This window comes from Macaca thibetana, chromosome 12 (genome assembly GCF_024542745.1).
Source record: "Macaca thibetana thibetana isolate TM-01 chromosome 12, ASM2454274v1, whole genome shotgun sequence".
NCBI lineage: Eukaryota > Metazoa > Chordata > Mammalia > Primates > Cercopithecidae > Macaca > Macaca thibetana.
Genome location: NC_065589.1, coordinates 29,887,255 through 29,900,176, shown reverse-complemented (window position 1 = coordinate 29,900,176; position 12,922 = coordinate 29,887,255). Strand labels below are relative to the sequence as shown.

The 12,922-nt window shown below is 41.7% G+C and overlaps 1 protein-coding gene and 1 long non-coding RNA gene across 2 annotated transcripts in view; one reads left to right on the top strand and one right to left on the bottom strand.

Moving 5' to 3' along the window:
• LOC126932513 (uncharacterized) overlaps positions 1-12,922 on the bottom strand; it is a 133,395-nt gene that overhangs the window by 22,432 nt on the left and 98,041 nt on the right. The window contains exon 2 of the long non-coding RNA XR_007718220.1: positions 2,683-2,740. This is a non-coding gene — a long non-coding RNA (uncharacterized LOC126932513). The remainder of the gene's footprint in view (positions 1-2,682; positions 2,741-12,922) is intronic.
• On the top strand, positions 7,500-11,610 carry LOC126932511 (PC-esterase domain-containing protein 1B-like). Its single transcript, XM_050751385.1, has one exon. It carries the CDS (start codon positions 8,512-8,514, stop codon positions 9,727-9,729), a length of 1,218 nt encoding a protein of 405 aa, XP_050607342.1. The 5' UTR covers positions 7,500-8,511; the 3' UTR covers positions 9,730-11,610.

The window sequence follows — 12,922 nt, the reverse complement described above, 5'->3', positions numbered from 1 at the left end:
AGACATGAAATAGGATGGTCAGAAAAACCTCTTGGGCCAATGAGCTCATCTGTTTATCATAATGCATTTCTCTAAATTTTCAGTCTGGTAGCTTCCTAAGGCCCTGATTTTTCCTCCTTATGTTAATTACCATCTATGTGGTTTACTCTTTAACTCTTAAACCCAGAATAACTCTAACTTATAAATCCAATAGAACTATTAGTGAAACTAGAACAGTGGGATACTTATTTCCACAATCAACAAACTAAGTGGGTATCATTCAGTTTAAGATGGCAGAACAAGCACAATTTTCTTTTTTCCTCCTGTTCCTAATTACTCTGAAATCATAGAAAAATAATTTTTTAAATAAAAATTGCAGTTTTGGAAAATAAGAGATTCTGATGACAATTTGAGAAGATACTAGAAGTAGACAGGGTCTGATCACTGGGGGAAATAGAGCAGGGAAACTATGGCCCCAAATGCCCTGAGTAGAAGAGGTCTAAATATCAAAGAAATTCTCAAAGGTTTTCCATGCTCAGAGTTAATAAGTACAAAGAGCAAGAATAGATTGTGCAAAAATATCGGAGTAATTAATTAGAGAATCATACCTGAAAGAGGAAGACTTCTCCTCTTACTCCTTTCCCTCATGAATATCAAGCAAATGGCGATGGGAGCTGAAATTGTAAACCTAAAGATACACGTAACACCCATTCACATGACTGTCTGGTCACATGCCTGAAGTCTCTCACTCTTCTCACTGTTTCCAGACATGGATAAAGCACCACACAGCTGGGTTTACCAAGATGCTGCTAAAGGGTCTAGGACATTAACATATAACAACCCAGTTATATAACATGACATATAACAACCCAGTTATAGAGGAGTTAAAGCCCTAATGGGCAAATTATAACCAATGGGAGACAGGATCTAGAAAAGCACCAAGCAGAAAAGTTATGCTCTATTCCTGACTCCCTGGGATTGACTTGCTTGAGCCTAATTTTATCTTTATTCTTTATCTGAAAATATCATACATGAATAAATAAGCACATTTGCTTTGTAAACAACTGTACTTCGCTGTGCCTTGAGAAATGTGGCTAAAATGATAATATTTGACTGTGAATTATTTCCTGGTCTTCCCTCCAACATTTCCCATTTCCCTCATTCTCTCACCAATGGAATCACACTTGTCCATCAACATTTAATACTTGGCTCAGGCTCTTTTGCGAAGGAGTGAGGGCCATTATACGTTAAATTGTGCCCCACCAAAAGATGTGTTGAAGTCCTAACCTTCAATATCTCAGAATGTGTGATCTTATTGGAAATAGCATCATTATAGATGTAATTAGTGAAGATGAAGTCATACTGGAGTGGGGTTGGCCCTTATCCAGTATGACTGGTGTCCTCCTCAGGAAAAAAGAGACAAAAACACACAGGGAGAAAACCATGTGAAGACTGGTGCAGAAATTGGACTTATGCTGCCATAAACCAAGGAACTCATAGGGCTACCCCATACTGGAAAAGGCAAGGAAGGATCTTCCCCTGGAGATTTCAGAGGAAAGATGGCCTTGATGACACCCACCTTCATTTAGCACTTCTCATCTCTTCAAAAAGGAGATTATACATTTCTGTTGTTTTAAGCCACCCAATTTATGGTAATTTGTTATGGTATCCCCAGGAAACTAATACAAGGACTCAAGCAATTCGAGACCAGAAAATGTTCTAGAACACAGACCTTTAAAATGGGATTTTGGAGTTGGAATGCCCACTTGTTGGAAGGCAAGAGGGATACCATTACTGTGTTAAGTAGGATGCTAATAACCCATGGCACACAATGATATCACAATTAAGTTTAATGTAAAGGTAAAAGAAGGAGCCCAAGTATTTGTGGTAATCAGTATGGGTAAATGATAAATTAAAAGATAATGGAGTAAGGTTGCTAGTTTTGATAGGCCTAGATAACTTGTAAAAAGAAAATGATAGGCTCAAAGCAGTTAATTGCTAACTTAAGGCATGTTCTGATTGCCAGAGGATTGCTATGGTAGCATTAATATAAACTCAGGACAGACTGTGGTGAAAAATTAAGACTGGAATCCATTTACGGCCTTGTTAGAGATGTAAACAGAACTAAATGTACAGTTGCAAGCATTCTCCCAAGTCACTGTCAAAACCCAGATAGAAAATCTTGAGACCATTAGTATCTGGGATAATGACATTTAGGTGGATAAGCATTGTAATCTTGAACCCCTGGATTCTCCTGAGATTTCCTGGCTGATATAAGCAGCCTCATCCTCCTCACCAGAGAATAACAGTTTCTGCTTGCCTGGAGACTGTGTAATGATTACACTGAAATTGTAAATTTGCATGATCTCAAGGTGTAACATTATCATCTCTCACTGCTTCTAGGCCAATAGCCAGATCACGTCTTAACACAACTTGTGCACGGAAGTATAATCCCAGCTCCCATGCTAAAGGCATTTCATGACCTAGCTAATATGTATCAACAGGAATTGGAAGAATGCATATGGGATTGGATCTTGAGTGAGTTAGAGGTAGGAAATAGAGGTTGGAGTTTTGGATGAAAGAATTCATTGACAAGTTCCTGACTAAAGACCAAAGACAATAGTTTGCCCTTTCCCATCCTTCCTTGCCTTATTTCCTTTTTCCTTTATTATCATTACAAATATTATTAGATTATTTAAATACCTTGTAGTGTATTCCTTCAATGAAGTACTATTCAGCCATTTAAAGGTATGAGCTATACCTGTAAGGCACAAGAAACCCAGAAAAGCATGTTTCAGTCATCAATACATAGTAGCACATCAGATTCTTTTGATGGTACTTGTGTTCAGGCCCTAGTTTTACCCTGGTGTTACGGTGACAATTCACTTTCTCAGACATTACTATACTGCCCACCTTAGGCCCCCAGGGATTTTCTGTTGCTGCTGAGCTATTAGTGGCAGGGGAATCCATTTAGTTCTCACACACTGGTGAGAACTTAATATCACAATTAAGTTTAAGGTAAAAGTAATTACCAGATTACACACTGGTAATCTGGAATCACAGGGGAACTGAATGCCCTGTACAGAGAATGAACTTTTCACATGTGGGAGACTGAGCTAATAGATAACACTTTTCTCCCTTCATTTCAGAGATTAACTGTCCTGACATGAAACAGTTTACTCAACATCTGGGAAGATGATCCCATGAGATCATGCAGTCAGTTGCAACTGACACCCACATAGTCAGCCCAGTAATGTATCCCATCATATTTGTTCTCTTTTCTTCCCTTATTCCTATTTCTCTGGGATTTGCCTGCGAATAAGTGAGCACATCAGCTTTTTCTTTAAGCTCTGTTTTCTAGGGTACTTGACTCAAGGTAGATGTTTGTCATATAATGTTACATGAAAAAGTAAGTTATAGAATACTATGGATATTTTATGTAAAAATATAAAAGCATATACACATATTTAATTATTTGTGACACTGTAAAAAGAGGACTGGATGGATACACATCTTTGAGAACAGGTAGGAGTAAATACAAGATTGAATATTTATTTGTTCTTCTCTAGAATTTTTAAGGTCATGTATTTGCAATTTTTTAAAATACTGAAAAAAATACTGGAAAAATACTGAAAAAATGCTGAAGAATACTGAAAAAACACTTTAAAATATCATAAAGTATGTTCATATTATGCTACACTTTAAATTGAACATATTGCATATTCTTATATCATTAATAACAAATTTTAGGCATTGGAAATAAACAATTAAAATGATAATATTGGAAAATGAGTTAAACAAAGTAAATGTTGACATGGTTTTCTATTAGCTTTAACATTTACTGGTCCTAAAATGAAATGTCTTTGTACATAGAGTGGAATTACAACACAGAACAATGTCTTTTAAGGTTGTATTTATACAACACAAAAAAACCCACAAATCTATAAATTAACTGATTTTTTAAAAACTCAATATGGATAAACAAGTAGATAAGAACGCTGTAAAAATTAACTGGTTAAATGACAGTATTTATTCATTGTGCTCTTAAGACAGACCTCTTCATCTTTGCAAAAAAAAAAAATAAACCCCTTAAGAGAAATTAAAATTGGTTTCTTTCCTTTAATCATATTGAAGTTTCAACTTCAATATTATAATAGCATTCAAATAAACATAATGCTTCTTTAGCCATACATGTTTATTTTAAAGATGCAGAATGAAGCTGGGCACGATGGCTCATGTGTGTAATCCCAGCACTTTGGGAGGCTGAGGCAGCCAGATCACCTAAGGTCAGGAGTTCAAGACCAGCCTGGCCAACATGGCAAAACCCCACCTCTACTAAAAATACAAAAATTAGCCGGGCATGGTTGTGGGCACCTGTAGTCTCAGCGACTTGGGAGGCTGAGGCAGGAGAATCGCTTGAACCCGGGAAGTGGAAGCTGCAGTGAGCTGAGATAGCACCACTGCACTCCAGCCTGGGTGACAGAGCAAGACTCCGTCCAAAAATTTAAAAAAAGATACAGTATGAGGCTTCTATATCACCATAATTTGGGTTTAAAACCTTTTTCTTCATTTTATCCTGAAGGTGACAAAATCTCCCCAAGAGAGGGTAGCATGTCCATTAAGGTAGTCTGAACAAAAGGTGATTGTGTAGGTTATTATAAACTGACTTTAGTTTTATTCAATTATTACCCTTAAAATGCAACATACAAATAAATCACTTTGTTTTCACGAAATAATATAAAATTTCAGGTAATTCTTACATACACTAGTGAATAATTTCAGCTTTCTTTCTTGGCAATAAGGACAAACAATTGATTTTAGGGGTCAAAAAGTAGTTGTTAAACCAATACAAATCATGCTTTCATTTGCAGTGAAGGCAAAAGGCTTTGACGCTCCCACTAATTAAAAATATGTAAAATATGAGAAGAAATTACCAAACCAATTGATTTATATCTAGTATTTTATATATATATTTATATAAAATAGGTAAGGATGAAAGCATATAAAGTCCCCTTAATGTATAGACAAGTACAATTCTTGATAACGGTCTATTTATGAATTTTATGGTTTTCATGAATTTATATTGTCAACCTAAATAGAAAACACAGAAGGAGATTCTGCAAAAGGAAATTATGTTTATTCAGAAATAGGTATTGCAGTGAGAACATATGTGCCATAGTTAACTATGCGAGTATTCAGGAAAGTAAAGGAAGACAGAGGTTTCTAAAGGAAAAATGCGGATTGTGTCACTGTTTTTAGATAATTATTCTGGCTACAAGGATCAGTAACAACAAGGGTGGTGCCAGTCCAAGGGTGGACAGGCAGTTGCTGGGCAGATGTTCTGACAGAGGTGTAAGATTGTAAGATTGTGATGGCCTTTGTGCAAGATTGTGGTTTTTGTGGACACTTTTGTGATACTTCCTTTGGGACATTTATGCACGAGAATTCTCCCTTCATGGCTTTCCTTACCTCTATTTGTCAGAGACTTTTAACACAAGTGACTGCATTTTGACTGACAATTTTCACAATGTTTATGTCATAACTAAAAATTACAATAACTGGCTCCAAAATTAGCTGTTTCACACAAAGGTCTTAACTGATAAATAGGACAATCATAAGGAATATTTTAAAAGGTGATTGTTTATTAACCTCTGTTAAAAATAGGTCCAATTTTCCCCCTCACCATTCAGGACATAGGCATGGGCAAAGATTTCATGTCTAAAACACCAAAAGCAACGGCAGCAAAAGCCAAAATTGACAAATGGGATCTCATTAAACTAAAGAGCTTCTGCACAGCAAAAGACACTACCATCAGAGTGAACAGGCAACCTACAGAATGGGAGAAAATTTTTGCAATCTACTCATCTGACAAAGGGCTAATATCCAGAACCTACAAAGAACTCACACAAATTTACAAGAAAAAAAACAAACAACCCCATCAAAAAGTGGGCAAAGGACATGAACAGACATTTCTCAAAAGAAGACATTCATACAGCCAACAGACACATGAAAAAATGCTCATCATCACTGGCCATCAGAGAAATGCAAATCAAAACCACAATGAGATACCATCTCACACCAGTTAGAATGGCAATCATTAAAAAGTCAGGAAACAACAGGTGCTGGAGAGGATGTGGAGAAATAGGAACACTTTTACACTGTTGGTGGGATTGTAAACTAGTTCAACCATTATGGAAAACAGTATGGCGATTCCTCAAGGATCTAGAACTAGATGTACCATATGACCCAGCCATCCCATTACTGGGTATATACCCAAAGGATTATAAATTATGCTGCTATAAAGACACATGCACACGTATGTTTATTGCAGCACTATTCACAATAGCAAAGACTTGGAATCAACCCAAATGTCCATCAGTGACAGATTGGATTAAGAAAATGTGGCACATATACACCATGGAATACTATGCAGCCATAAAAAAGGATGAGTTTGAGTCCTTTGTAGGGACTTGGATGCAGCTGGAATCCATCATTCTTAGCAAACTATCACAAGAACAGAAAACCAAACACCGCATGTTCTCACTCATAGGTGGGAACTGAACAATGAGATCACTCGGACTCAGGAAGGGGAACATCACACACCGGGGCCTATCATGGGGAGGGGGGAGGGATTGCATTGGGAGTTATACCTGATGTAAATGACGAGTTGATGGGTGCAGCACAGCAACATGGCCCAAGTATACATATGTAACAAACCTGCACGTTATGCACATGTACCCTACAACTTAGAGTATAATAATAATAAATAAATTTAAAAAAAAAAAAATAGGTCCAAGAATTTTGCACTCAGAACCAAGGATGGAGAGAAAGAAGTCCAGATTTATTCAGCAGAAAGCTCATATTCCTAAACAAGGATGAAGAGGCTAGGATTACACAGGGTAGAAGCTCACATCCATACCGAAAGATAAAGGAGGCCTACGTTACACAGCTTGACACTTACACATCCATATCCAAGGAGGAAGGAAACCAGGGTTCATACAACCAGGAAAGTCATATCCATCTCCATATAGATAAGAATTCCAGGGTTTTTACATATCCAGGATATGCATATCTACACCTCAGAAACAAAGAAATTAGCCACTAATTCATTACTAGTGGGAACATAAAATGGTACAGCCGCTCTGGCGAACAGTCTGGGCATTTCCTAAAGCCCTAAATAAATACATAACTATTATACCACTCAGCAGTTGCAGTTCTGGGTTTATCCTGGAGAAATGAAAACCTAGGTTTGTAGAAAAACCTGCCCAGGAATGCTCGTAACAATGCGATGTGTAATAGCCTGAGTGGAAACCCTCCAGTCCTTTCAACGGGTAACTGGTTAAACTGACTATGGTACATCCATCCATACCATTGAATAGTACTCAGCAATAAAAAGGGAACAAAGTATTGATACCTTGGTACCACTGGAAACTCACTTCCTAGTACAGAAAACAGGTGGTCAGGGTTTACAAAGTAAACACACTGAACGAATTTGCAGAGAACAATGCTTCAGGGGGAAAAAAGCCAGTCCCCCAAGCTTACATATTATGTCATTCCATTTAAATAGAATTCTTGAAATGGCAAAATTCTGTAAGTGTAGAACAGCTTAGTGGTTGCCAGGCATCAGGGCAATGGAGGGGGAAGAAGGTGGTTGGCACTGGAAGGACAATGGGAGGCATCCTTTTGCAGAGGAAAGAGTCTGTATGTTGAGTGCGCCGAGGTACTACAACTTAAGACGCCACCGGTGGGGGAAATGGGTAAAGCGTACACGGTGATCTCTGTATTATTTGTTATAAGTGCATGTGAATCCTCCATGAGCTGGTAAGAAATATTTTAACTAAAATAGAGTTGAGCAGTCCAGTACAGGTTGCCCTGAGTATTCTGCCAACAGACTGACCTACCAGGTCAGTCCCCAGGACGGGCTCTACCCCTAGGAATGGCATCCCTCCTCCAGAGGAGGCATTTCCCAAATGCCCCAGGATAGGAGTTGGCACGGAAGGAGAGCCAAGCCGGCGATGAAGACATTCTCCACCGGACACAGGAACGCTGAGAGGCAACACTAAGAAGCGGCCTCCACACTGGACGGCGGCCTCCACTGGCGAGCCGCTGCTGGTAAAACAAAGAGAAGGCCGTGGGCAGGCGGCACTGAGAGCAAACTAAGCGCAGTCCGCGGCGGCGCTACTTGAAAGTCAGCACAGATCCACCCAAATGGAGCGCTCGCCGCCCCACGGCTAGCGGGGTGCTCCCGCGGGGGTTCCGCGCCTCCCCTCCGCCAGGTGGAGCCAGTACTTGCAAGGGAGCCTCCGTGGTTCAGAGGTCACACCCCGGCTGAAGTAAACTGCGCTCAGGCGGCCTTCAGGGGCGCGACCCCAGCGTCTTTCCTCGGCCCACGCCCGGGCGCTGAGCAGAGACGACCTTAGCGGTCCTGCACCTAGCGGTCCTGCACCTAGCGGTCCTGCAGGTCCCTGAATCCTCTTGGGATCTGCGCTGAAGAAAGGCGGGAGCTCAGCCGCGCGCCCTGCCTCCGCCGCCATGGCCCAGCTGCGAGCCTGCGAAGTCCGGCAGCTGCTGCACAACAAGTTCGTGGTGGTCATGGGGGACTCGGTCCAGCTGGCCGTGTACAAGGACCTGGTGCTCCTGCTGCAGAAGGACTGCCTGCTGTCCTCCAGTCAGCTGAAGGCCAAAGGCGAGCTGAGCTTCGAGCGCGACATGCTGCTGGTGGGCTGCAGCAGCGGCCGCATGCACTACGGCCGCCACTACCGCGAGGTGCGCCAGTTCCGCTCGGGCCACCACCTGGTGCGCTTCTACTTCCTCACGCGCGTGTACTCGCACTACGCGGAGCGCGTCGTGGAGGAGCTGCGTAGGTCCGAGCCCGCCCCGGACGTGGTGGTCATGAACTCCTGCCTCTGGGACCTGGCCAGGGATGGCCGGGGCTTCCCCAGGAGCTACCGGCGTGACGTGGAGAGCCTGTTTGCGCGGCTGGACTGGGCGCTGCCCACGTCCTGCCTCTTGCTGTGGAACACGGCCATGCCCGTGGCTGAAACCATCTCGGGAAGCTGCCTCCCTTGCGCGCGCCATCTCCGCCGCGCCCACCTGCGCGAAGACGTGATGGAGGCCAACTTCTACAGCTCCGCCGAGGCGGAGAGGCGCGGCTTCGACGTGCTGGACCTGCATTTCCACTTCCGCCACGCCGCGCGGCACCGGCTCCCCGACGGCGTGCACTGGGACGAGCGCGCGCACCGCCACCTTTCCCAGCTGCTGCTGGCCCACCTGGCAGATGCTTGGGGCGTGGACCTGCCCCGCCGCGAAGCCGTGGACGGGTGGGTCAGGCATGGCCACGCCAACAGACGTGCAGCCCCGGCGGGCCGAAGGCGGCCCCGAGACGACCGAGCGGACCCACACGGCCGAGGGGACCGAGCGGGCAGAGGAGACTTCCGCTCCCCCCGACCGCCCACTTCGTTCTTTCCCTGGGCTCGACCGCCTTTCCCTCCCCGCCGCCAGGTCGCGTATCTGCCCTCCGACCGGCATTTCTCCAGCGACTCCTCCACGCGCCACATCCGACATAGAAGCGAAGAAAACGCCAGGGTTGGCCGCGGGTCGCGGCCGGGCCCCATCCGCACAAGCTCTGCCCTACACCGAGAGAGGGGGCATTCCCCTTACCGTCCGTGGCGCCCCAGCGAGCCACGCCTAAGCCAGCGAAGCCGCACACGCACACACAGAGGGGTCCCGAGAACACCCAGGCTTCAGTAGCCAGACCTGGGAGAACGTCCTGTCTTCCCCAGCATGGTCAGTGGGCTGCCTGACCACTATCACACGGGCCTGGCCTTGAGCAACTCTTCCAAGGTGGGGGGTATTTTTTACGCTTCCTACTCTAATCAGTGAACCGCTTGCCACATCACTCCTCTTTGCCAGAGCTTCCATGCCACTTCTTGGGAAGGGAGCAGGGACCCAGACCACCAGGCCGTTCTCCTCTAAGCATTTAGAGAGAAATGAAGTCTACATAAAAGTGCTCCTCGCCTTAAAAAACAAAAAAAGAAAAAGAAAAGAAAAAAAAAAAGAAAGTTAAGCCATACCCGAATGTAAGTCTTCAGGCAGTATTTCCCATTGACATTCTTCCAAAAAAAAAGGTAAAAATTTTGATGCTTAGAACTTAAACATTTCAATTAAGATTTCCATTTCACCGTTCGTTTTTGCGTATATTCATAGAACCGAGTATCTAAAGCTTTCACCTAAGTTGTCTTACAGATTCTTTACATTTCTCTGTGCTTCAACATAGCATTTGTCCTAAAAAAAAATTCCATTCACTAATGCAAGGTTGTTTATTTTCTGTTAGAAACATGATCTTTAAAGTTCATCGAATGCCTAGCAAATTTTTTAAAATAGACTTTTTACTTTTTTTTTTTTAGATAGGGTCTCACTGTGTTGCCCAGGCTAGAGTGCACTGGCTCAAGCGATCCTCTTGCCTCAAGCCTCTCAAGTAACTGGGACCACAGGCATGCACTACCATGCCTGTCGAACTTTTAAAATTTTTTGTAGAGATGGGGACTCGCCATATTGCCCAGGCTGTTCTCAAAGTCCTGGACTCAAGCAATCCTCCTGCCTAGGCCTCCCACAGTGTCGGGATTACAGGTGTGAGCCAGGGCACCTGACCTAGAATTTAATTTTTAGAGCAATTGTAGGTTCACAGCAAAATTGAGTGGACAGTACAGAGAGTTTCCATATACTTTTTTGATTTCACACAGGCAAAGCCTCCCCCACTATCAGCATCCCACGTGTTTGGTACATTTGTTGTCTTTGATGAAGCTACGTTAACACATCGTTATCACCCCAACACCATAGTTCATTAGAGTTCCTTCTTAATGTTCTCCATTCTGTGGGTTTTGACAAATGTATAATGGCATGTATCATCCATCATTATAGTATCATACAGAATAGTTTCGCTGTCTTGAAAATCTTCTCTGCTCTGTCTCTGCATCCTTCCTGCTCACCAACCCCTGGAAACCATGGATTTATAACTGTCTCCATAGTTTTGTTTTTTGCAAAATGATATATAGGTAGACATACAATATGTAGCCTTTTCAAACTGGGCTCTTTTGATTAGGAATTTAAGTTCCCAGCCTGTCTTTCCATGGCTTGAGAACTCATTTATGTTTAATTTTTAATTTTTGTGAGTATATATTTATGGGGTACATGAGATGTTTTTATACAGGCACGCAATGTGGAATAATCACATCATGGAGAATGGGGTATCTATCCCTTTATGCATTCATGCTTTGCGTTACAAACAACCCAGTTACACTCTTGGTTATTGTAAAGTGTACAATTAAGTTATTATTGACTATAGTCACCCTGCTGTGCTATCAAATAGTAGGTATTATTCATTCTTTCTGTTTTTTGTATCCAATAACTCATTTTTTTTAGGGCTGAATAATATTCCATTGTCTGGATGTACCACTGTTTATTCACCTAGTGAAGGACATTATGGTTTTTTCCAAGTTTTGGCAATTATGAATAAAACTGTTATGAACATCTGTGTGCAGGTTTTTTGTAAATAAAATATAATTTGAATAATTATCAAGGACTATAACTGCTGGATCATGTGGTAAGAGTATGTTTAGTTTTGTAAGAAACTGCCAGACTGTCTTTCAATGTGGCTATACCATATTGCATTCCCATCCACATCCTTGGAATCATTTGCTGTTATCAGTGTTTTGGAGTTTTTCTGAAAAGTATAAGGTGGTGCCAGATTTATGTATTTATTTTTGCATGCAGATGTCCAGTTGCTTCAGCACAATTTGTTGAAAAGACTGTCTTTTCTCCATCATATTGCCTTTGCTCCTTTGCCAAATATCAGTTGACTGTATTTGTGGGTATCTATTTCTGGGTTCACTATTCTGTTCTATTGACCTGTGTATTCTTTTGCCAATACTACACTATCTTGACTACTGGAAGTTTGTAGTAAGGCTTGAAGTCAAGTAGTGTCAGTACTCTGACTTAGTTTTCCTTCAATATTGTGTTGGCTACTCTGGGTCTTTTGCTTCCCCATGTAAATGTTAGAATCACTCTGTCAATGTCCACAAATAGTTTGCTGCAATTTCCCTTGAAATTACATTGAATCTATAGATGAAGTTAGGAAGAACTAACATATTGACGATATTGTCTTTGAGATATTTCTCGAGATTTCTTCTTTGATCCAAGTGTTATTTACAAGTGGGTTGTTTAATCTTCCAGTACTTGGGGATCTTCAAGCTACCTTTCTGTTACTGGTATCTAGCTTAATTTCACTGGGGGATTTAAGAGCAAACATTGTATGATTTTTATTTTTAAATTTGTTGAGGTGCATTTTATGGCCAAGAATGTGGTCTGTCTTGGTGAATGTTCCATGTGAGCTTGAGAAGAATGTGTCGTCTGCTGTTGTTGGATGAAGTATTTTATAGATGTCATTTATATGCAGTTGATCGATAGTGCTGTTGAGTTCAACTATGTCTTTACTGATTATCTGCCTGCTGAATCTGTCCATTACTGATGGGTGTTGAAGTTTCCAACTAAAATAGTGTATTCATCTGTTTCTCCTCGGAGTTTTATAAGTTTGTGGCTCGTGTATTTTCATGCTCTGTTGTTCGGTGCATACACTTTAAGGATTGTTACGTCTTCTTGGAGAATTGAGTCCTTTTATCATTATGTAAAGTCCGTCTTTATCTGTGATAACATTCCTTGCTTTGAAGTCTGCTCTCTCTGAAATTAATGTAGCTACTGAGTTTTCTTTTGATTCGAGTTATTATATCTTTCTCCATCCCTTTATGTTTAATCTTGATGTGTATTTATATTTAAAGTGCATTTCTTGTAGAAAATATATAGTTGGGTCTTTTGATCCATTCTGACAATCTTCTTTCATTGGTGTTCACGACAATTGATGTTTAATTATTGATATTGTTGGATTAAT

Excerpts from the sequence above, each read along its gene's own strand:
- LOC126932511 (XM_050751385.1), top strand. The coding sequence starts at position 8,512 with ATGGCCCAGCTGCGAGCCTGCGAAGTCCGGCAGCTGCTGCACAACAAG.